Source organism: Anabrus simplex, chromosome 8 (genome assembly GCF_040414725.1).
Source record: "Anabrus simplex isolate iqAnaSimp1 chromosome 8, ASM4041472v1, whole genome shotgun sequence".
Classification (NCBI taxonomy): Eukaryota; Metazoa; Arthropoda; class Insecta; order Orthoptera; family Tettigoniidae; genus Anabrus; species Anabrus simplex.
The window spans coordinates 83,275,143-83,302,041 of NC_090272.1; the positions used below are offsets into that span (position 1 = coordinate 83,275,143).

The following is a 26,899-nucleotide window of genomic DNA, read 5'->3' on the forward strand; positions in this document are numbered from 1 at the left end:
CTGGTGTAGTCATCTCCTCCTATCATCATAATATTGAAAGATGCGTTCTGGGAGTTCTTAGGGGAAATTTTGTCCCCCACTCAGCCTACGTGACCATAATCGAGGAGCTATCTGACGGTGAGATAGAGGCAGCGGTCTAGAAAGTCAAGAATAACACATGACATCTCGTAATCCACACGCCTTCAGAATGAATAGCAGTCACTTCGTAGGCCAAGGCCCTTCGGGGCTGTTGCGTCATGGGGTTTGGTTTGTGTACTTAAAATTAAGTTTTCTATAAAATAAGCGTATGCATTTTCTTGGTAAGTCTTTACGCTTTAACATGATAAAGCACGCGTTCCAGAGTCTCTAAAGGTAAACTACAATAGCATTTCAATAATTAACTTGTTATTTGATGTATGTTCTGTCTCTACTACTACTACTACTACTACTACTACTACTACTACTACTACTACTACTACTACTACTACTACTACTCCTAATATACGTTAGAAGCCAGTGTATAGTTGCATTTGCCAAAAATCAACCCTTCAACGAGCGGCACAGCACCTAGTATGTACTGTATGTATGCATTTTTGTTTACCGTTTATTCACAGCATGCTCCATTACATGACAGTAATAATACATGCTTTAAGTAATCATATTTCAAATGTGACTTAATTTTCTAATTACATGTGAGATACATTCTTAATTCGATGGCTTTTATGATGTACATAAGTAAACAACATAATAATGTGAACAAAACTATATCCTTTTTTCACAGTTGTTCAAATACAATTGAGTTCGTGAAACGTAAGAACGGTTTAAAATAATTTTTGACTGATCTACTTTTGCTCTCTGTCCATGACTCTGTACCTAAAATATGTTGAATTAAAATGTTTCCCTCTCAAGTAATCCATAATGAAATAATAAATGGACAAGAGTTTGATCACTGCCAATGATCAATGGACATATGGGACTATCTAATATTTTAAACCGATGAAAATAAGCTCTTAATTTTCCATGACCCACTGACATTGCTATGAAATTTGGCGTTAAATACGTTGAGAAAGTCCGTCTATTACATTGGGAAAAAATATTTTGTTACAGAGCCTTTCGTCGTTTGATCCCATTCACTCTGCCATTTTTTAAATATATTTTTACTCTCATCTCCCAATCCCTTAATTTCACTGTCGTGCGCTGCTTCCTTCGCCAGATGATCCGCGAGTTCGTTACCGTAGTTCCCAGCGTGAGTCTTAATCCAGGTGAACACGATTTTCCACTTGTTACTTGCAAGAATCTTCGCTTTCACCTTGATTTGGTGAATAAGGTAGTTGTAAATGAAAAATGAAACGGCGAATGGCTTTTAGTGCCGAGAGTGTCCGAGGACATGTTCGGCACGCCAGGTGCAGGTCTTTCGACCTGACACCCATAGGCGACCTGCGCGTCGTGATGAGGATGAAATGATAACGAAGACAACACATACACCCAGCCCCCGTGCCAGCGTAATTAACCAATGATGGTTAAAATTCCCAACCCTGCCGGGAATCGAACCCAGGACCCCTGTGACCAAAGGCCAGCACGCTAACCATTCAGCAATAAAGCCGGACAACGCAGTTGTAGTTATTATATTTTAATGAGTCTGTTGTTATGTGACTGTATGTATGTATGCATGCATACATACCCCTCAGTTCCGTTTCTTGATACGAGGTCGGGGATAAGGTGAGATGAATTTATATGGCATGCTTTTGGCTGATGTCCTTCCTGACGCCAATCTTAGTTGAGGAGCTCATGAAGATGAAATGAATGAAGGTGAATGAAACTCGGTAAGGAAGTGGAAGGAATCGGTAGTGGCCCACGAATAGGAACTCTCCCGGCATTTGTCTAGAAGCAGAAATGGGAAACCACAGAAAACCATTCTCAAGACAGCCGGGATTCGAACCCAAGCGTCTCCCGAATGCAGAGCTTGGCTCCATAAGCGTAGCACGTTAACAAGCGTAGTATAATAATAATAATAATAATAATAATAATAATAATAATAATAATAATAATAATAATAGACAGAGTGAACACTTACCATGACGCGGCCACTTGCGACATCTCCGGGCTCAGCATGGGATAGGGATACTGACCAGTAGAGAAAGGGTACATGGGCGGCCTCGTCAGACCTGCAACAACAAAAAAGGGACACATTATATCACCTAATCAAACCATCAGAACAAACATTACAGTTATTACATGTATATCTGTTTGAACGCGATAATTGCCGCAAGAACTACCCAAGATTCTCACAGAAATCTCACTCGGTCGCCAAGAGAACCATGGCGGATCTTCGCGACAAGGTAAACAGAACGGAACATGATACATTGGAATGTCAATAACGGGTTTATAACTCTAAAATGACAAATAATGAAAGTCTAATAGTTGTTAGATAAGAAAGCGCAAACTGCTCAGGTATCGGTGACTGGGCCAATCATGCACAAGCCACGGCTATCTGATAATTGTTGCTGTTTCTTGGCGATTTTTGTGGTTTATTTTCTACCGCTTTAGTTGTATTTCATTAATTTTTGAGGGCTAACTGAGTTTGCTGAGTGTTCCGTTCATAGAGCGAAATGAAATTCTTAACATTTCTGTCATCTGGTAGAGTAAAAAGGGAGCGTCGAATCTGACACGCAGGTAGTCTAAATGCACACAGTAGATTAGACTATATTATTATTATTATTATTATTATTATTATTATTATTATTATTCGCATTCAAGTTGAAGTGCATATGGCGAAAATATACGAATAATTTATTTAAAGAAAATTAAGCAAATAAATAATGCGAAAAAGTATAGCCTTTGATCATTACATTATTCACTACTTAGGTGGCTCTAGGTGACAAAGCCGAGAGAAGCCTGTAGCTAGTACGTGCTGTATCCAGACAGCCCACAGCACACACAGTTATCGTCATATATCTCCCCCCTACACTAACAAACAGAGCCGTACACGCAAAAAGTATCCATCTCGCCTCACTTTACTCATTGCAATGACAACTTGACTCCGCACTGCAACGAGGAAAGCCAAGTGGTCTCATACGACTAATTACAGTAGAAGAAGGATTAAAATCTACTATGCAGCCACGAAATAGTCACGCACTTTCAAAGAAGCGTCATACAAGCCGAAGAAAGCGTTACAAAACGTCAACACTGGGCGTTGATGAGCTCGAGTGCGATGAATAGCAGCAAAGCTCGATCACAGGATAACGTAGAAAACAACGGCCAAGAGAAATTCAACGAAACAAGATGAGACCGAGGGGATCTTCCCCAGAACAGCATGCATAATATAACAGTTTAGACGGCCTCCACGTTATGGGGATGTATTCATGGTGGATGTTTGCCCTGGCCCCGTGTCCATAATATGAGCGATATTTTACAACCGTATCCAATACGTAAACTTGTTTAAACCTCTAGGAGTTCTCGTCTATTTTTGGTAACGTTAATAGTTGTGCGGCAGGGGAAAAACCTTACTTTCATGAACGAAGTAGTAAAATCAACAAATAAGGTTGGCAGTTCGCGTGGGGATACGGACAACACCCCAGACGTTAAGAAAGCTGTTTGGTAACAGTGCGAATGGATCTATGTAAGCACAGTCACACACGTTGCTAAATCAACGTCTGTCTGAAAGAAACTAAAAATTACAGCAGGATAATAATAATAATAATAATAATAATAATAATAATAATAATAATAATAATAATAAATCATATCATTTTACGTGCTATTAACTACTTTTACGGTTTTCAAGGACGCCGAGGTGCCGGAATTTCGTCCCACAAAAGTTTTGAGCATGCAATCTGCAAGCCTCTGATAATGAACTAAGCCTCTCCAAAATTTGATGTTCGCAACAGACACTCTAATATCCTAAGCCTCTTACCTTGAAATCGATAAATATAGACTCTAACCATAGCCTCCATTTTGTTTCTATCAAGTAACCCTATGTTCGTGAATCTGAACAGCTACTCCAAGTTCTTTTGAAACCTAAAATGATTACTTAACTCTAGTTAGAAGTCTCTTAGGCCCGGTTGTATAAAGACATCTGACTGGAGATCAATTAAGAACTTAGTTCTGAAAATGAACTGAGATTACGACTTCATTGCGTTGTATAAAACTGAACTCTGTTTACACATGTGTAGTTAAAATGTAATCGGAGTTCAAAAAATTGGACGTGGCAACACCGCAAAACAAATGAAATACGAAATAGCTCGGCCCGTTGGATAATACTTAAATAGTGGGATTGACCTGGCCGTGACTGTCAACAAATGAAATACGAAATTGCCGTGACTGTCGAAGAAGGAGAAGAAGATAATATTGTAATCTCGCGAAGTAAACATGGAAGGAACTTCACACAGAAAGAAAAGGGCGATCTGGTGGATATTGTACTATCAAGGTACAAACATATAATATAAAATAAAAGAACCTATATGGTGACATCAAAGTTGAAAGAGAAAGCCGTTGACTTGTCAATGTTAAAGAGCTCTCCAACAACCATTTGAAAACTTACTGTAGCATAAAACCTAAGAGTTGTTTGGAACATACACATAGGTGACAGGGGATAATTTATATGACTAGGTTTTTGTAGTGTGTCCCTTAACTTTAGTTCCAGTCGTTCCACAACATATTTCGATAAACGAAATCTTATTTTGAACATTTCACACAATTCAATAATCGGATTCCGTCTGTGCCGAAAGACGCGAGGAGCTCGCTGTAAAATCAACTCTTCATCAGACGAAAAGTCGGAATAATCTGACATCCCTGCTAAAGAAAATATATATGCTTTGTTTTGTAAACTTGAAACATAATAGAAAACTAAGTAAGAACATGTTGGTATAGCAGTAGGCTATTGTTTATATGATATTCACATAACCTCACTTCTGAAAAAATCGAGCGATCTTTAGCATTATTTAACTACTAGCATTCAATATATTTATAACGCACCTCGATATTATTAAGGTACGGTATTCTTACGCATATACGATACAAGGAAACACTTCTCAAGTCTTCAGGTCTAGTTCAATGTTTAATATGAATGATAATGATCTAAGTTCAAGGAGATTAACCGACGAATATTCGGCAGTCAAATTTGAACTTAGATCAAGACGAGATGATCTTAGGTTAGCGTTTATACAACGGAAAATCGAAGTTCAACTTGACTGGCAGCCATTTTTCCTCTTTAAACTCAGATCAAAAGTTTTATACAACCGGGCCTTAGAAATGCGTGTGTCCTTGGGAACTAATGCGAAGATATCTGTTCGAGCTGGTATTTGTGTTTCGTGTACTGTGTACGGCCAGTTTGTCCAATACGGAATTTAGGATATTCACTACATTTTAATTCATGGTAATTTATATCGTGGGCCGACGACCCAGATGTTAGGCCCCTTTAAACAACAAGTAAGCAAGTTATACCGTTCTAAATGTTGTTTTGTATCCTAATTTTCTGAGTTTTGCGTAATTTATGTATCGCGCGATTCAGATTCATATAGCCCAGTAAGTTGGAAGGTCGAAAATAACCGGGGACTACGGAGAAGTAGATTTTCAAACCAAACCCCCAATGTGTCGGGAAACTCTCCGATTTACCTCTAAAGGTGAAAGCCTCGAAAGATGTAAATAAAAAGTACAATGCCGTACCATTTTATTTACAAAATACGTTCAAAATATGCAACCATTGTTTCGCACAAAACACCATACGCCTCAAAACGTTTTCTTGCAACCCCAACAATATAAATGGTGTGACACTTTCTCTTGCTACCCTAATTTTTCTGACAAAATAATCCCTTTTAACAGGTAATGCTGCGCAAATTATTTCTCGCATGTAGCTCCACAAAAAAATAAATGTCTTTGACGTTGCCCATATACTAGCGACATACCCTCAATTCTTCGTTACTATAACACCCTGACCCATTCAATAACAAACAACATGCAACCGGAACATGAGCGAAGTCATCATGTCAACAAATTCGTCTACCCTCGTTCACAATGCTTTTACCTCCATCTAGTGAGTCGTAAAAGAGACTTGTTTGCTTCTGAAATGAACCTACAACATTCGCCTTCAGTAACAGTAGATCATTCAGCTGCACACGTTAAGCAAAGAGGTTGCCGACATACCGGGAGTATGGACAGAAATCTACTTTTCTGAAGCTCCTGTTGGCTTAGGCCACCCAACTTACTGACATGTATGCATCTGACGCGGGCGGTATTAGTGCATTGACATGGCTGCTTGTTCTAGCACCCCTTCTTTCACAAAATGATTTGGTGTCTTAATTTCCTTGTCTAAAATGTAGATTCTGTAGAAAGCTGTAATCACCAGGTAAAAAAGGCAGTCCACCTGTGGGCGGTGTCACTTGGAGGGGTTGTGACTGTACCGGAGTTCACCTCCCCAGTGTAATTAGACATGAAGAGCAGACAAGAGCGACTCCGTGCTAATTACCGAGACACTCCAGTAAGCCTGGCTGGGTGTGTGTGGGACATTTACCAGGGGATCGTTACGTTAGGTTCTGCAAGCCGATGCATTCTCCTTAACAACACTGAGACAACTTCTCACCGATGCTGATGATCACTTAATTCCGCTCTGGTTGTAATACTACAAGATAAAAAGAATGGGAATAAAACTGACAAGAAACACAGAATAGGAATCATCAAGTTCGTCGAAGCCAACAGTTCTCCGTTGAGAGTCGGGTTTGGGCTGGGTCTGGCAGCGACCGAATGAAAATATAATTTTTTGGGTTTAGCTGCTGCATATTTGATCATTCATGCTTTAAAGCGGATAATACTTTATTCACTACATTCAAGCTATATATACCAATTGTAAGGTAAGTCGAGTGAATGTGCGTCAAACATTTCAAGAACTGAAACATTCAGCGACTTAGTAGCCTTTAACGAACTTGTAATATGCTCTGTACTCGACTGTGAAACAGGAAGTGAAAGAGAGTTAGGGAAGATGGCAAAACATTCATGTATCCAATGCGGGCTACGATAAGATTTCAGTACGAGCACCATTACTACACAATTTTCGAATAAAATAAGCGGACGAATCGACAATTACAAAATGGTCATACCTTTTTACTACAAGTTCACAATACAGTCAACCCTTGTTGCAATGCCATCTGTTTTAGCGTCACCCTCACTTTATGCCAATAAATGCATGCAAACAAAAATTCTCCAATGTTAAATTCATGAGTAACCTCGTTACTGTTCGTTTAGTGCCAATATGAATAGCGAACATAACTTAAATTTTATGCATAAAAGAATGCGTAAAATCACGCTATTTTACGCATTTACAATATTGTAGACTACTTCTAAAATGTAACTTCCGACATTCCTGGAATTGTGATATATGTGGTAACACGGGTGTTAACTGTTCGCCGAGGCAGATATGACAATATGGTAGTCTTAACCACCAGGGCTGAATACCAACACTTTCAGAATTTCGTGGCTTCGAGCCCTTCCTGTCGCGAACCCTTTGAGAAGGGATGCATTCATTTTGGCGTTTATGGTGGTTGGTAGTGTGATATGTGTATCAATACGAACACAAACACCTCGTCGCCAAGCCAAAGGAATTAATCAGACCGGGGAAGTTGGCAGTACGGTTGGGGACGCGCAGCTGTGAGCTTACAACCGGGAGATAGTGGGTTCGAACCCGCACTGTCGACATCCCTGAAGATGGTTTTCCGTGGTCTCCCATCTTCACACCAGGCAGATGCTGGGGCTGAACCTTAATCAAGACCACGGCCGCTTCCGTCCTATTACTAGGCCCTTCCTATCCCATAGCCACCATAAGATCTGTGTCGGTGCAACGCAAAGCAAATTGTAAAATAAAAAATTTAAAAAATCAGACGCGGCTGAAGCCAAAAATAGTCCACTTCTGTGGTTTAATGGTTTGTGTGATTAGCTGCCACCCCCCGGAGCCCCGGGTTCGATTCCCGGCTCTGCCACGAAATGTGAAAAGTGGTACGAGGGCTGGAATCGAGTTCACTCAGCCTCGGGAGGTCAACTGAGTTGAGAGGGGTTCGATTCCCACCTCATTCATCCTCGAAGTTGTTTTCCCGCGGTTTCCCACTTCTCCTCGATGCAAATGCCGGGATGGTATATAACTTAAGGCCACGGCTGCTTCCTTCCCTCTTCCTTGTCTATTCCTTCCAGCCCCCCCCCCCCCAAGCCGTTGTTGAGCATAGCAGGTGAGGCGGCCTGGGCGAGGTACTGGTCCTCCTCCACAGTTGTATCCCCGATCCAAAGTCTCACTCTCTAGGACACTGCCTTTGAGGCGGTAGAGGTGCGATTCCTCGCTGAATGCGAGGCACAAACCAACCCTGAAGGGTAAACGGATTAAGAAAGGAAGAATAAATAAATAAATAAATAAATAAATAAATAAATAAATAAATAAATAAATAAATAAATAAATGGCATCGTATGAAGTACCCAAATAAATACGAGAGAGTGCCATTTAGCCTACCACTGAGATCCATCTATAAGAATGCCTATCTTTGATTGATAAGCTCAATTCAAACATTTGGTGCGCTCTTTCAAGCCTTTAGAGGAGTAAAACAGAGAATGTACTAATTGTATAAGAGGAGGCCGGACAACGTACGAACTCTCGGTGTGTTGGTGCCGCTGATGGAGAGCCCAGGCACAAAAGCGCTATGGAAATTCACTTCATATAGCCCTCTCGCCGCGCGTTTCCAATCGGCTTACTGTAAATGGCCCGTGTGTTGCTAACTTGTATGGACTATAGGTAAGCCCGGATAATTCGATTTTTGCATAGCTTTTAATGTTGCAGTAGCTAAATGGAGTACAGTCGCTGGATGTAAACTACAGCGCCACCACAACGATATCATGAACAAGGTGCGGAATAAATTATTGATAGCAAAATAATCCTCACTATCAGGATTGCGGCCGCGCGTTTCGAAGTTCTACTCTATTTAAGATCTATTTTGATAATCAATTTAGGGAAGATGCATCGGCATGTAACTTATGGGAAAGATTACAATTACTTCTTCTTCTTCTTCTTCTCCTCCTCCTTCTGTCTCTTCACAGATTATCGGTAACCACTGTCGGACGTTCAGGATAATCTTCTCCACCTTCATCCACGCTTCCCTTCTATCTTGCCTTTTGTCACAAGTTGTATTTGTCATTTCGGAAGATGTGACCAAAATAATCTGTTGCCCTGCGTTCTGTGAGGATTAGGACTTCACATAATTTCCCAGCACGACAGATTACCGCCTTGTTTGTTAGTGACGTAGTCTACCCATGGAATTTTTAATATTCTCCGACACATCCACATTCCAATAATAATAATAATAATAATAATAATAATAATAATAATAATAATAATAATTTTTGTTTTAGGTCCCACTAACTACTTTTACGGTTTTCGGAGACGCCGAGGTGCCGGAATTTTCTCCCGCTTTTACGTGCCAGTAAATCTACCGACACGAGGCTGACGTATCTGAACACCTTCAAATACCACCGGACTGAGCCACGATCGAACCTGACAAGTTGGGGTCAGAAAGCCAGCGCCTCGATCGTCTGAGCCACTCAGCCCGGCATCCATATTTCAAAGGCCTGCAGTAGGTTCATAGACGAAACCTTTAGTGTCCATTCTTCAAAACACCGCAAAGCAGCACACCCCCAACGAGTTTCGAATCTGAGGTCACGGTTGTACACAAGATTTTCATTATTATTATTATTATTATTATTATTATTGATTGGGTATGCCCAACTAAGGAGCGCGTGTGAACTTATTTAGCACGCCGTTTCTTCTTGTCTTCCCAAAATCTCTTCATCCTTTCGCTGTGCTTCTGTTTGCGTTCTCCCGTCCATCCTTTAGCTTGTCTTTTAGGTTGATCAGCAAATTTGTGTTTGTTTATGAGATTTCTGAATTGTTTTCTGTCTTGCAAGACACCAATTTCCTGAAGATCTTTGTTTACTTCTGTAAGCCAGTTGTGATTTTTTAGAGATACTGCGAGATTTAGTATTTTCTTTGTTAGCCTATTTTCTGATCAGGTAACCACAGAATTTGATAGATTGATAGATTTTCTGTTTTTCCTTTACACCCAAATACCATTTTCGCACTTAGGTCCTAGAATTTTTCTCTTTCGTTTTTCGATGTTTTTTTATTTGTGATCTGCCACCAACGATCAGAGTTTCTGACGCATAAAGGGCTTCTGGTTTGACAACTGTGTTGTAGTGTCGTAATTTTGCGTTTTGGGACATAGATTTTTGATTGTATCTGCTCCAGACAATTTTGTATGCTTTTTGTAATTTTGTAATTCATTCTTTGTTTGCTTGCTGATTTATCGCCCGCCTTTGGTTGTATAATTTCACTTAGGTATTTGAATGTATCTACTTGGGAGATTTTCCCACATCTAGTGATTAGATGATGGTTGTTAAATTATTATTGTTATTATTATTTCTTTTCGGCCAGCTATTAGCCACGCTATTTCAACAGTTTTCTATCTTGAGCTTTAACACTCGCCCAGTACTCCCGCATCCTTCGGTGAGCTCCTTTCCGTTATTCGGTCCACGTCTTGCCTGTCTTCATTTGTTCGGAAACTCTGTAGACTTTCAAGTTTCTTCTTTAAAGGGTCGCATTGGAAGATGCCATCACGTAAGATCCTCAATTCTTTTCCACCTTGGTGAACCAGACCCCTTTAGTTTTCCTTTTCAGAAAGTAGGCAAAGATTCGAGTGGGCAATCTTTCTGGTCTCACTCGTGTTGTGACCATAGGAAGAAATCATCCTTTTCCTAATAGCGTCTGTTATTTTCTCCATGTGTAGTCTAGATATAGTTCCTGATTGTGCCTTCTCCTGTATTCTCCGTTTTCCTTTACTGGACCCATGAACTTCCTTAGAATTTTCATTTCTTTGGCTTCTAGCTGTCCTGCCGTACCTTTCTTATTCACTGAGAGGCATTCTGCTGCTGCAGGTCGAATTACTGTACAGTAATGTCCAAGCTTGGATTTCAAATATATTGACCGTTTGTTATAGATATCTTTGGTGATGTAGTATGCCATTTCCATCTTGTTGATTCTTGATGTGAATGCTTCTTTCTCAGAAATATTAGATTCTATCCACTCGCTTAGGTATTTGAATTTCTCTGCCCGTTTTATTATTCGAAAGTTTCGACATCTTCTACTTTCACTAAGGTCAAGAGGCGCTAATAATCTCGTTGTTTGGTCCTTTAAAACGGCAATCATCACAACCACCACCACTACGAATTTCCAAGTTCCACTGTTCATGGAAAGTCCGAGTTGGTAACACGACTGACATATTTAGATTAAATACTGGGAACAGTCGACAATTCTGCCCAGTCTCACTTGGTTCCGTGCAGAGCACTAACCCACATTACATCGCTGTGAAGTACAATGCACACTTCCAGGGCCATTGTTCTAGAGGAGCGGGGAACAACCCCTCCACAACACGGCTTGGCTTAGCAGAACAAAGTAGCTCAGCTTTCCCCTGAAATTACCTCTTCCTTCTTGTCACAACCCCGTCTTGAAGCCAGCTTTAATAACACTTCTTGGTGAGAACGACGAAAACCACGAAAGAAGCCCAATCACAGCAGCCGCCTTGCCTGCAGCGGCTTGAAGCACGACTCGCAACAAGAGAAACATCCTGTTGTCAAAGGGAGATTAATGCTCGCTTCTTAACTCACCATAGCATGATGACATCCACCTATTTAAAATTGAAGGTTTAAGTTTCTGTGTATATTCAAATACTTTTAAAACACGCGATTGTTCAGCATTCAAAAAGCTTTATTAAATTAGAGAGTATGGAATTTTTAAGTTCATACATGATAACACGCGACCGTGACCGTATTAAGACATTTTAAGGTACGGTTTCAGATTTACAGCTTCGGAAACAAAACATATACATGAACACGTCTTCCTCCATGTACCCGCTATATTTAAAACACAACAGGTAGAAATGCAAATTAACAGTTAGGCTACACTTGGGTAAGCCACAGCACACTTTTTATACCGTTGACAACACAGTCTCTATTACCAAGTGCATCGAATGCACTTCTCTCGCGTACTTTTTCCACTTAAGTATTACCGGTATACATTAACTAGACACCCGACGTTTTTCGAGCTCTGGCTTACATACCCTAACTGGTAAAGTCCTGGCCAAGTTGAGACATTGTTATTACCCCTACCCAGATGCTCCAACCTCGTAAAAAATGTTCAGCAGAAATAAATAGGTTCCCATTTGAGAATGGCATCGCTTTCACTTGTTTGGGCCAATTAGCCCGAAATGTTGCAGATTTGCAGTCTATAAAAACATTTTCTTCCGACTGTTGTGACTGAGACCATGAAGAGATAATGGAGTGAAGAGTCACCTACTGTCACGTTAGGCGTGGACTGGCACCTACAGTGCAGGCAACACAGCATACCTTTCATAGTTTCACAACGTCTCTGAAAATAGACGCCGTTGGTCGCTATGCACGTCAGCCAACGGTGTACTTGTTGGAATCACTGCTGAAATATATTGCCAGGAAGATCCTTTTTTTTTTTTTTTTTTTTTGCTACTTGTTTTTACGTCGCACAGATAGGTCTTGTGGCGACGATGGGACAGGGAAGGGCTAGGAGTGGGAAGGAAGCGGCCGTGGCCCTAATTAAGGTACAGCCCCAGCATTTGCCTGGTGTGAAAACGGGAAACCACGGAAAACCATTTTCAGGGCTGCCGACAGTGGGGTTCGAACCTACTATCTCCCGAATACTGGATACTGGCCGCACTTAAGCGACTGCAGCAATCGAGCTCGGTGGAAAATCCTTTGTAGTTGATCTTGTGGCAGTAATGATCTCCTGGAAGGAATGAAATTTACAGACACGCAATTTTGCTTTCAATGGGGAAAGAGAAAGCGCATGATGCGAGGTCAGGTGAGTATGGAGGGTGTGGTAAAACAGTGACCTGTTGCTTTGCCAGTTCCTTTTGGACAACCACGGGACAATGTTCTCTGACGCTGTCGTGTAGTAACAGTTCTTCCTAGGCTTCAGCTCAGGATCTCCTCAAAGAGCAAAAAACAGTTCAAGCACCACCTAGGTTTTTGACCTGCCTTTTCGCGGCCTTTTGCCGTCGTGGTTGATAGCCTAGGGGCGATTTCGGTTTCATCGTCTCGTTTCGCTAGCGGATTTGGCTAATTTTTGGCACAACTTGAAATGTGCTCGTTGCTCAAACTACGGCACTTTCAAGTGCCGCCGCTCACATTCAGCTAACCTCCATAACACAGGCCATAGTTCAGCTTACTACATAGCTGCCTTTTGCTAGGATTAATGACGAACTGAAGGCATCATCCTGTCCTCTCTAGTGCACCACAGCGACATTAGGCGGCCAGTCGATGAACTTGATGATTGTACTACGTAGACTATTATCGAAATGTAAACCCAGTATATAGACCAAATCTCTTAAATTTTCATCTTGGATGTAGGCCTTCTTTCGTAGACTACGTGACGTTTCAAAATAACTCGCTTTACAGTTTAAAAATTACTCACTTTAAACATCAATAAGCCTATATCCGAACAGTTCTAGGGAGGGCGCACAGGGTCAGATACCTTCCTACAAAAATATCGCTACTGTGCCCAGCTTCACGGTTCCTCGGTCAGCGTCTTAGCTTTCGATCCTCAGGCCCCGAGTTCGATTTCCGACCGGGTCGAGGTATTTTAATTGCAAATTCCTTTCGCGCGCGGACTCCTCGCCAGAGGGTCTGCCTTAGAAGGGGCACCATACTAGCAATGGTCACATGAATTTAATTGAATCGCTACTATTACTTCATGCAATGGGCTTAAGGCAACATATTCAACAACAATGCGAACTTAGAAAGTCAGAGGTCAGTCTGATAACCTCCGTCCCTGGGATGTGTGAAATAGTGTATTTGTAAATGGGGTTACGTTTGGCGAGGAAACGCTATATGATCGATAATATCCTGACATTCGCCTAGGGTTGATGTGATCTTGAGAAGCACTAAAATTCACTTCTAGGATGGCCGAGAATAAATTTCATCTCTCTTTTCTTCTCACCCGTACTCCCGAGGCTGGCGCTTTCCGCTACATACCCAAACCATTCTTAACATTCTCAGCAGAGTCGGTGCTGGACCCAGACCAAGTGTCAAGCCTGCAAGAAAGTTAGCCTTCACAATAAGCGTAGCATTTCGAATAACTGGTCTTCGACATACCTTGAACCACTTATGCGAATCCATTTTATTCACTGAGGGGTGTTGCACAGGAAGAACATAACAGACAACCACATCGCTTGACAAGGGGTTGACAGTCCACGCGTAAAGCCAGAGGCGATACTGACAGCCCCATGCGGTCGGAGGGGCGTACGGCTAACAGCGGGAGACACATCGCATGGGAACGACTCAATCCCTCAAAGCAACGGTTCATCCACGCTACAGTATAACTGAGTTCACGAATTTTGAGCAACGGAACATTCTAATTAGGATCTTGATGGCGAGTTACTAAGACTTGTAATTATGCATTGATAACAACAACGGAACGTTACGACATGTTCATTATTGCGATGACCACTGAAGGTATAATGAACTGTTCTGAACTTAATTTCTGCGCTCTTAACACGTAACCACAATTTCACGTCTTTATCTGTACAAAATCTTTTTTTTCTTTTCATTGAAAGCATGATCTATATGTGGTATACAGGTAATAACATCAGAGCATTGCATTACGTTTATAAACGCAAGGACTCAAAAGACAGTACTTCGACATAGACTGTGGATTTGAAGAACCACCAAACCAGCTCGCACGGGAAGAAATGGAGTTGACACCGTAATCTTGCAAAGCTGGCTGGCAGGCAAGGCCCCGTTGATTATATTGCACAGAGCTCGAGAACGATGTTTCCGACTGAATTCCAACAGCCTTTTGCCCTGGCTATGCCGGTTTTCTGAGCTGTCTGACAGAGAGGTAGCGGCCTGGAATAATGACCGAGAGGTCGTGCTGGGTACGCGTCACCTCGTAAGAAGCTAAGGGTAGTCTCGGTTTGGTTTGGATTGGTTTTTACCTTGGGTTCAACCTCAGTGGGGTATAGTGGAATACGACCTGCCCACATAAAACTAGGTATCTTGGTTTGAGCGCTCTCTCTCATGACCACAATACCGCGCATCTCAATTCTTACAATCAAACCTAAAGGCATTTCAGTCTGTCAAACACGAACATAACACTTAGAACACTTTAAATAATACCTGTAAAAATGATTTATAAGTGGATTCGACAGAATTAAAAGCTTCTTATTTGTATTCACTGAGTCGACACTGAAGAAAGAATGGCTTCATTATTAACAAATCTTACAATCAATCGTTATCCCTTTGACAGTAGACCTACAGTATATGTTGACGTACAACCACCAAAAGATACGTCATCTATAGCCTCAGGTTCTAAGGTTCTTTTGATTACCATGCCAGACGACCATACAACGTGACAAGGCACAACAAAGTGAAAAAATGGCATTTCGATCCTTGTGTTGCAGACTACTTTACACTTAGGTCTATCGAGCGACGTGGCTCAGAGGGTAGTAGCGCCGCGCTCTTATGGTTGGTAGGTTCGATCCATGTTCAGTGCGGTGGTATTTGAAGGTGTTCAAATACGCCAGCCTCGCGTTTCGGCAGATTTACTGGCACGTAAAAACTCTTGCGGAACAAAATTCTAGCATCTTACAGTCACTCACCAGCTTTTCAGTCTGTAGAACACGAATGCAATACTCAGAACACTTTAAATAAGGTAGGGACCCAAATTCCGTTCCCGTACCTAATTTCGTCCCTCTAGGAATTTCCAGTTTGTTTAGCGGTGCGCACACGCATAGCCTCATCCCGTTGTCTTGTTGTGAGAGCTGCTTGTGTGCACTACGTTTAGTTTTCGTGTGCAAGTGGATTCATGTTTCATGCTGAGCTGAGTTAGTGCAGCATTCAAATTAAGAGCCTGTTGTTCCTAGTGTGAGCACTGATATGGTATAAAATACTGGACTCCATTTCAGTCGTATAGTTCTTGGCGTGTAACCACTACAGTGAGGTGGTTGGCTTGAGTTACTGTAGCGGCCATTGTAATAAATCAGGGAATGTTCGTAATTTCGTCCCCCTTCATTTTAATTGTTATTTATGTTGATTATTATTTTCAGATAGGGAAACGCAAGCAGTGGGATCAGAAGGCTGTGAAAAAGGCTATTAAGGCACTGAGGGACAAGATAATAGGTTACAAGCGTGCAAGTAAAGCATTTAATATCCCACGAGCAGCGCTGAAAGACTATGTTAAAAAGAATAGCAAGAAAGCATTTCTCATAAATGGCCTTCAAGTAATTCATCATAGGGAAAGTGCTTGGTAAGGTCAGAAAGGAAAAATATATTAAAATTAATTGTACTTTTCTAAAAATTTGGTAGTTTAGTTTTTGTAGTGTTTATGTCAAATATTAACTACCTTTCGTTATACCAGTCTCATTGTAACTTGCCCGTAAGGGGAGAATATATTCAGTAATATATATATATACACACACCAATTTCTAGCCTTGTCCGTAATATTCCTGAATCTCTACAAGTCCAAATTTGCTTAAGGGGACGAAATATGGGTACCCTACCTTACATGTGAAAATGAGCCATTATAAATGGATTCGACAGAATGAAAAGCTTGTAATTTATATTAAATGAATTGACACTGAAAAAGATGGCTTTGAACGAGTCTTGACTTCGAAATACTGAGCGAGACCATTCTGTTATGCAAGATTGAACACGTCTGCACGTCGTTTCGCACACTTCTAAGAATACTTTTGGGGTCATTTGTGCAGCCCTAGTTTCAGGACTGTATGACACAGACGCATTGGACACTGTACCTAATAAGGTCCTCGAGAAAAGCCGAAACGAAGCCATAGCATTCGCTGAAGCCATTGACATAGAGTCATGCTCTCCCAGAACAATAACAAAACAGACGGTAGAGTACAGTATATATCTCTTTATTTTTGGAGTGCGTCATACAATTGGCGTCTGGTTTACCAAGACGAACGACACACGTCACCATTGTAGAGTCACGTGACTGGGGGAAACGATCCCCAAGCCTCGGGTCCTCGAGTTTGGTGACACACCGCTCGTTACCCGAAGAGCACGTGTCGTACATATCCCTTCACTGCCTGCTGGGTACCTTGGAATCCGTGACGGTCGCGGCTCCGGACCGCCGAGGTAAACCGCCGCTTAGTCTGCGAAAAATACCGTACATTGGATACGTAATCACCAAAATTGTGGAGACACGATAACGAATAAGTTCTGAGCATCGGCTCACTGGAAGTCTCAAATATACAATACATTCATTAATATATTAATTAAAGCAGAGACGTAACGAATGTGATACGGGCCCCATCAAATAAAATGTAATATATCGTCAAATTATATAAACAAAGGGATCTTTTTTTACAAGTTGCTTTACGTCGCACCGACACATATAAGTCCTATGGCGACGATGGGACAGGAAGAGGTTGGGAGTGGGAAGGAACCATCCGTGGCTATAATTAAGGTACGGCCCTAGCATCTGGCTGGTGTGAAAAATGGGAAAACCACAGAAAACCATCTTCACGGCTGCCGACAGTGGGGCTCGAACCCACCATCTCCCAAATACTGCATACTGACCGCACTTAAGCGATTGTAGCTATCGAGCTCGGTAACTAAGGGATTATTCACTATTGTAAGATTCATCAGTATCATCATCATCATCATCATCATCATCATCATCATCATCTGTTTACCCTCCAGGGTCGGCTTTTCCCTCGGACTCAGCGAGGGATCCAACCTCTACCGCCTCAAGGGCAGTGTCCTGGAGCTTCAGACACTTGGTCGTGGGATACAACTGGGAAGAATGACCAGTACTTCGCCCAGGCGGCCTCACCTGCTATGCTGAACAGGGGCCTTGTGGAGGGATAGGAAGATTGGAAGGGATAGGCAAGGAAGAGGGAACAGCGAATAAATTCACGCCCACGACGTGGAAAGGGCGTCTTTTAAAGCTGACCAGAGAAAACGATTGTTCGTCCATTTCTAGGATCGAAGTATGTAAGTGCAAATGGTTTCTAGAGGACCCGCTGCAATCGCTGTTGACGACTAAGATGCCAGATACCATACCACCTGGACTACATTTACGAAATAAAAAACATACGCCTCAACCCAGGATCGACCCCTCGACCTCCTGCAAACTAACCCAAAACTGTATCCACTGCACCAACTGTACAGCACGACTAATATGTGCTGACAGAGGTAGTCCTACATGTGGTTACAGTGTTGCCAGATTGCCATTCTTCAACGTCCTTTTTCTGCCGGATATACTCGCAGGACGAACTTTTGTGAGAGACATTTTTTTTTATTGCTGGCATGTGAGGAGTCGCGCTGCGACGCCCGAGTGCGCGTATTTCGGTTCACCCTGTATATGCAAGGTGTCAGCGGAGCCTCTTTAAGGCCCGGGCCCGCCTGCATTGCAGACCCTAACGTTATGCCCCTGAATTAAAGGAAAAGCAGTGTCGCTGCAACCATTCTCCTCTCCTCTCCCGCTCTCTTCATTTCCTTATAGTCTCTCTACTTCATCATGTTCTTCAGGTCATCGAAGTAGGATTTTCTGGGTTTTCCTCTGCCTCTCTTTCTCAGCAATTTTCCTTCAAAATTTGTGAGGAACTTATGAAGTCTCAGCAGGTGGCCTACAAGTTTTATTTTCCTTCTTTATATATCTTTAATGAGCGTCCGTTTTTCATTCACCTCTTCTAAAACCTCAAGGACCGATTTCCTTTCAGTCCAGCTCGTCCTTGTTATCCTTCTTCTACATACCCACATCTTCATTGTTTCTAGCCGAGCTCTCTTCCTTTTCCCAACTGTCCAGCTTTTACATCCATCCAGTAACAAAGACCAAAAACAAAGGAATTCGCAAAAGTCCTCCTTGTCTCACTCCGATGTGCCCGAAGGGCCATGGTTTATAAAGCGACTGTTGCTCAGCCCGAAGGCCTGCTAATTTCCAGGTGTCGTGTGGTCGGCACGACGAATCCTCTCGGCCGTTATTCTTGGTTTTCTACACTAGGACCGCTTTCCACCGTCAGACAGCTCCTCTTATTGTAATCACGTAGCCTTAGTAGACCACGAGCCAGCCCTCAGATATAGATAAACATCCATGATCTGACCGGTAATCGAACCCGGAGCCTCCTTGTACGAGGTAGGCACGTTACCCCCAACAAAACGGGTCCGGCGAATATAAAACAACAACATTAAAAACTTACGCTAAATTTAAAATTTAAAGATCGGAAAATAAGAACTTTCCGTAACAAAGTGTACTAAAATATTAAACTGTGTACGACGATCTACAGAAGTAAAGTGCTGTGTTTTCTTGCTTAGTGGCTTAACATCGCACTAACATATGGACGCTTACCGGCGACGCAAGGATTGGGGAGACCTATAGGGATGGAAGGGGCGGAAAGGAGTTAAAAGAAGAGGGAAACTTCGGAAATGTTTGTTAGACCAGTTTTTAAAACTCCCTATAGGGGAGTCAACACAGCGCCATCTTACAACAGAGTATGCATGTGACGTCACATATTTAGCACAAAGTTTGTCATGACCACTACGTTGCAGATTTTCATTTCTTTTTTTCAACAGGTAGCTTCATTTTCTATCTGTCCATTGAGACAATAAACATAACCGTAAGTTAAACACTTTCGGCGATATAAGCGTTCTACTCAAACACTAAAAAAATCTTAATTTTTTCTTTCCATGTACCCGGTGTCGAGGAACGTTAAACAGCGCTATTAAAATAACAAACATTTCAAAAAAATATATTTAATTTTCCGTAACAAAGTGTTATTCTCGCAGACTGGGGTTCGATTCCCGGTGAAAATGAAACCCTACAACCATTTTTCCATTCAGTGACCGGGTCAGGGATGGAATGAATGAATCAGATATAGGCTATTAGTACGATGGGGTCGTCACTCTCAAAGTGATTTAGTAATGACTGAAATGAAATGTCGTATGGCTTTTAGTGCCGGGATATCCCAGGACGGGTTCGGCTCGCCAGTTGCAGGTCTTTCTATTTGACACCAGTAGGCGACCTGCGCGTCGTGATGAGGATGAAATGATGATGAAGACAACACATACACCCAGCCCCCGTGCCGTAGGAAATAACCAATTAAGGTTAAAATCCCCGACCCGGCCGGGAATCGAACCCGGGACCTTCTGAACCGAAGGCCAGTACGCTGACCGTTCAACCAACGAGTCGGACAGTAATGACTGATAGATGATATGAAATGAGAATGGAGAGTGTTGCTGGAATGAAAAATGACAGGGAAAATCGGAGTACCCGGAGAAAAACCTGCCCCGCCTCCGCTTTGTCCAGCACAAATGTCACATGGAATGACCGGGATTTGAACCACGGAACCCAGCGGTGAGAAGCCGGCGCGTTACCGCCTGAGCCACGGGAGCTACGATTCCCGGTACTGCCAGGAATTTAAGGGCAAGAGAAGGCCTGGTATGTGATTAAAAAGGTACAAGAACTCCCTTCCACTGGGAATGTGCCTGACGAGAGCTGCACTACCTCGGGACGAGGACACGAATTCACTTTTACCAAATAGCTTAAATAGTGGAAACTCCTGCGAGAAACTGGCGACACCGCTCCTGCGTGCCATCTAGCGGTTCGAGAGGCTAACTACTCTTGCTACTGCTGCCAGCTGTGTATGCCAGAAGTGTCTTATTTGTACTTCAGATAGTTTTGTGCTTGTTATGTATCACGATTTTGAAAATGGCAGGAAGAGGAGTTATTTGTGCTATGTATGGGTGTTTTCATTACAGAAGACAAAGTGATCGCAAGCCATTTTACAGATTTCCTAACAACAAAGTGCTGTGAGTATAGGCCTACCTGTTAATGTTTACGTGCCGATATTTTTTTCTATTTATGAGAACATACTTTCTTTAAAATATTGTTATGATTAAACCTATGCATTTAATCGATTTTTAGGTGTACTCAGTGGGTGAAGAGGAGAAGGGGAGATTTAGATGAAAGGTATGAGGGTATGTTCAGCCACCAGGGTCCTCAGCCATTCTGTAGCTTCTGGAATGCTAGTTCATGTGTCATTCAATTCTTTGCAATCAAGTGCTGCAAACACTGCAGAGTTTATAGAAATGTGTGATAACTGTCTGATATTTTTAATTCTTCAAGTCTCAGTAGCCTCAAAGAATACAGGAGACCCTTAAGCAATGACTCAGGGCATATGAAAAAGCTGGATGAAATTTGTGATTGTCTAAAACAACTCAAAGTTTTGAATAACCGCAAAGGCAACCCTCTCTATATTCAGGGTTGGACAGACAATATTTCTGCACTGAAACTATTGTGGTCTGAATTATATAGTGATTACGGTTTTCATTATTTGCTAACAAGGAGGCTCACACAGGACTGCATTGAAAACATTTTTTCCATCATCAGAGCAAGAGGAGGTAACAATGTAACCCCAGATGCAACAAAATTTCGCAGTGCCATAAGGAGTGTTATGATAAATCAATTGCTCTGTGCTTCTGATGACAGCAATTGTGAATATGATGTTGAAAACTTTCTACTGACTCATAATGATGTGATAAAGTGCAATTTTGATGCTAATATCTCTCGACAGTGTGAGTTAAGTGATCAGGTAACTGATTATGACCATGATATAATACAGGAAAATGCAGACAATTATGTCATGGGCTGGGCATGTAGCAAATTTCCCCATGCTGGGTGTAGGGATGTATTGTCATCTTATGATAATGAATATAGTATGGGAAACTTGCACATAGAAATGAAAAAGTATGACAATTTTAAAATTATGTTTCCGAATATTTGTGGGGGAAAGTTATATGCTAAAATATCAAGAACATTTGAAGATAGTTTTTTTTTTAAGTTTTTGTTAGAAAGCAAAGATGGAATTAGAAGAAAATTAAATGGCAGGTTTTTGTCATTGAATGAATGTAGTGTAGGCTTATGTAAGAGCTGTGTAAAATTACTGACTGACAAGTATTTCAAAGTTCTTATGAAGGCATATGTGAATAGAACCAATGACTCAACAGTGAAAAATATTCCCTGTAAAAATACGTTTAAAAAGATATTGCATGTGTGATTTGCTCTTGAAGACTGTAGGCCCTAGTCATAACATGACGATCTAATGTTTTAATTTGATAATAACATTTGTTTTATTCTTATTACTGGTTCATTCAGATCAACATCCACATTTTACCTTCCCTATATTATGTTACAAGAACGACGCAAACGTCTTAACATCTGTATTTCGTTAGGCCGGAAGTCGAAATGTATAGTGTTTGAATGGCGCGTTATGTTAGTGTTCCCTGCGAGCCGCTAGATGGCAGCACTATGTGCTGTCGCCGCTGCTCTGCGTGCTAAGTGAGGAGAGTTTCCACTATTATCATATTAAGCTATTTGCTTTTACCGAAATGCATTTTACGCGAGTTATGTTATCCGGATATTTTATTTTTTTAATTTCTTGGGAAGTATTACCTATCAGGTAATAGAAGTTTACCAAATAATGTTTTCCAAACCCACACCCTCTCAGAAAAACGCAAATTTAAAATGACAGAGTCCGTGCAGAATACAGTGCTTTACAGATATTCTCGGGGAATTCTGTGGCACCGTATTTTCCTACTAAAGCCATTCAGGGCGAGTGACCAAGAGCAGACTTACTGGACCGAAATACTAAGTAGATGATAAAATGTAAGTATGAGAAGAAAGTTGCACTTTGTAGTGTGGATGTGATTGTGGGCTCCGTATCTGGTCTGGTACACCGAGAGTGCTGTGTTATTGGAGACAGTTGAAACACGAGCGGCGCCCAATCAAGCCGACCTCAAACCCTCCCACGCGCTGCCGGTACAGCCTGGCCCATGAACCGCAACTCGGTACCAGTATCTAAAGATGTCACGAAAGGCAGTACTGGAGCATTACAGTCCATAGAGTAGAAGCAAAACTCGAGAGATGCGACTGCACTAAAACCTCCGAAAACCGGTTCATCGGAAACAAGCAACTGTACTTCACGAAATTAAATGGCGTACAGCTTTTAGTGTCGCGAGATCCCAGGACGGGTTCGGCTCGCCAGGTGCAGGTCTTTTGATTTGACATCCGTAGGCGACCTGCGCGTCGTGATGAGGATGAAATGATGATGAAGACAACACATACACCCAGCCCCGTGCCAGGGAAATTAACCAATGATGGTTAAAATTCCCGACCCTGCCGGGAATCGAGCCCGGGGCCCCTGTGACCAAAGGCCAGCACGCTAACCATTTAGCCATGGAGCCGGACTACTTTACGAAGATATCTTATAAAGGTCTTAGACACCCCTCACTGCCCACAAGACTCTGGAGAAATAGCCGACTTGAACCACATCATACTGTCATGTAAGAAGTACTCCCAGCAGGAGAACCATCTGTACTTTCTTTAGTGAAGTTAAATACCCCACTGCCAACTTCAATTGCTATCCTGTTATCAAACCTCTAACTCCACAATTATGCGCTGTAATTTGCCAATATTTATTACACCAAACAAACCAAACCCCATAGCGCAACAGACCCGCAGGGCCATGGCCTACCAAGCGACAGCTCCTCAGTCCGAAGGCCTGCAGATTACGAGGTGTCGTGAGGTCAGCACGACGGAACCGCTCGGCCGTTATTCTTAGCTTTCTAGACCGGGATCGCCATCTCACCGTCAGATAGCTCCTCAATTGTAATCACGTAGGCTGAGTGGACCTCGAACCAGCCCTCAGATGCAGGTAAAAATCCTTGGCCTGGCCGGGAATCGCTACCCCTACACCGCGGGGCAGGCCAATATTTATCAGACTGTAGTATTAATTTATAAGTTATGACTCCTTTTCAATCACAAAATGGATGTGCCATAAATGCATGCTCTCTCACTCTAACGCCATTAGTAGTACTTAAAAAAATCTTATAGTTACACTATTCGTTCAGTGCTTAAAATTTAGGTACAATCTGTCGTAGTATAGTTGCATTAATTGTTAATTTCGACATTTATAGGGAAAGTTAAAAGGACAAAGTTAGAAACCAGTAGGTGGGGGATTATGTATGTTAAGAGGCAAGATCTCTTCAATTCATCTGAGCTAAGTAACAGACGTGAACAATAAGCCCAAAACGAATTAAGTGGACTTTTTTCTCCAAGAAGGAAGAATGAAGTTGCATACAGATTTTTGTAATCCTGGCAAGTTAAAGCACTGGGTCAGTGGAAGAAATACGGTGCTGCACAGCAGAAGTAGACTAAATCGTTTATATAATTAAATATACTGTATCTGCTGTATGAGCGAGACAAGCGCATTTGGTTGTAAAGTTTGCAACTGTTTTTACGTCGCACCGACTCAGTCAGGTCTTATGGTGACGATGGGGTAGGGCAGGGGTAGGACTAGGTTGATGATGATGATGCTTGTTGTTTAAAGGGGCCTAACATCGAGGTCATCGGCCCTTAATGGTACGAAATGAAAGAACAAAAATGTCAAATTCATCCACTGACCAAAAAAAAAATGATGTCGTCATGAAGAATGAATGGATGGACATGAACCCAACAACAACAACAACAAAAAAAAAGAAACAAACAACCAAAATACAGTGGATCAGACTCAAATAAAGATCATACATAATTGATTACTGACCAAGGGACCACTCATATTTTTTGCTAGGGGCTTTACGTCGCACCGACACAGATAGGTCTTATGGCGACGATGGGATGGGAAAGGCCTAGGATTTGGAAGGAAGCGGCCGTGGCCTTAATTAAGGTACAGCCCCAGCATTTGCCTAGTGTGAAAATGGGAAACCACGGAAAACCATCTTCAGGGCTGCCGATAGTGGGATTCGAACCTATCTCCCGGATGCAGGACCACTCATAAAGCACGATGATGCTTGATGTCGAAAGGGGTGCAAAATCCATGTCTAAGGCCCCACAGAATGGTACATGTCGCGAGTAAAGTAGAACCATGGTGATGATGATGATGCTTGTTGTTTTAAGGGGCCTAACATCAAAGGTCATCGGCCCCTAATGGTACGAAATGAAAGAACATAAATTGCAAAAGCATCCACTGACCAAAATAAAAATAAAATATGGCATGAAGAATGAATGGATGGACAGGAACTCAACAAAACACAAAACAAACAAACAAAAACCAGTGGATCGGACTCAATACAGATCGAAAATAACATTATTACCGACCAAGGAACCACTTATAAAGCACAATGATGCGTGGTGTCTAAAGGGGGTGCAAAATCCACGTCTAAGGCCCCACAGAATGGTACATGTCGCGAGTAAAATAGAACCATGGTATGTGTCATGTTGGGGTATTAATCAGAAGTAGCGAAGACTCACGGTGTTCCACAAAAGATGGTACTACTCACAAGTATTGCAATACGTACAAGTAACGCAAACCTATGGTGTGTCTGACACAATGGCGCAACTCAGAGTCAACGCAAACCGAGAAGGTTCTCCACCTAGGTGTACTAAACACGGGCGCCGGTATTCCTGTGGTGTTCCTCACATAGTGGGTACTAATCACAGGCAACGCAGACCCACAGTGCTGCTCATATAGTGGTACAACTCACAGGCTACGTCCAGACCCGCGGTGTTGCACACATGGGTACGACGCACGGGTACTGGAATCCTCCATGCCAGGCTTTTACTGCTACTAATCACAAACCTATTTCGTACCGAATTTAGTGGTTCTACTCGCAAGTACAGGCAACCTATGGTGTTCCCCGCGTGATGGTACAATTCAAAATTAGTTTCATGGTTCTAATTCAGTCAGCCCTTGGTCGCCCCTTTTAGTGGCCTCTTACGACAGGCAGGGGATACCGCGGGTGTATTCTACATGTGCGTCCCACACCCGCAGGGGGTGGTAGGACTAGAAAGGAAGCGAACGTAGCCTTAATTAAGGTAAGGTTCGAACCCACCATCTCTCGGATACAAGCTCGAACGACGCAGCCAACTCGTTGGGTGATCTAAAGTGGTTGGTAACAGTAAAGATATTACAGTGTACCATCTTCTATGAAAAATAGCTCCGTAATGTGCATGACAGACGTTAACAAAGAAGGGAAGCCGGTTCAGAAAGCTCTAGGCAAGTTACTATGACAAGAGCTGTTCAAACAACGACCTTTAAAAATTACTCGTGAAGAATGCCTAACAGATAAAAGCGATTGCTGGAGGCCAGTTTGGAGGAACGTTACTCTATTATTTTGTTTCTGTGGGCCTAAACATGTACAGGGATTACTCCTACAGTACAATCCGGCTAATCCGACGTAAATGATCCGGCCAGACGTCGGATTAGCGGGGAGGTCAATTAAAAGGGAAAAGGAAGAAACAATATCGTGAACGCTTAGAGATGTCTTGATATTGATACAGGTAATATTTACATTCACTGTACAATGCAATTCAACATTTGAACAAAAAAAATGCTGATACAGATTTAAATTTGTTTAAAAAGTTTGTAATAGACTTTTGCTTGCCAACCGACTTACTTTTTCTCGCCGAACTACATCCGCCGTATTTGCAACTAGCACTGACACCCTTAATACTTTTATCTCCTCATACTTTGAGTTTTTAAAACTGGTCGAACAAACATTTCCGAAGATTCCCTCTTCTTTTAACTCCCCTCCGCCCCTCCAATCCCTGTAGGTCGAGTCAATTATCGCCCCTGGCACACTATCCTATTCTAATCGTCTCTTACGACTCTATAATCGCAACTGGTTCAAATACACTTTTATGCAAAGTGTTCATATCTAACTTGGCCTTTAACTCCCCACACATGTTTCAATATCACCGAACTGAACCGGGATCGAACCCGGCAACTTGGGCTCAGAAAGCAAGCACTCGACGACCTGACTCACTCAGGCCGGCAAACTAAATATTTTTTTTTTT

General features: G+C 42.1%; 1 protein-coding gene across 1 annotated transcript in view; it reads right to left on the bottom strand.

Moving 5' to 3' along the window:
• Positions 1-26,899, bottom strand: part of LOC136878814 (uncharacterized) — a 152,955-nt gene that overhangs the window by 65,536 nt on the left and 60,520 nt on the right. Inside the window, exon 3 of the mRNA XM_067152310.2 lies at positions 2,054-2,144. Within this exon, the coding sequence (XP_067008411.2) occupies positions 2,054-2,144 (91 nt within the window). The remainder of the gene's footprint in view (positions 1-2,053; positions 2,145-26,899) is intronic.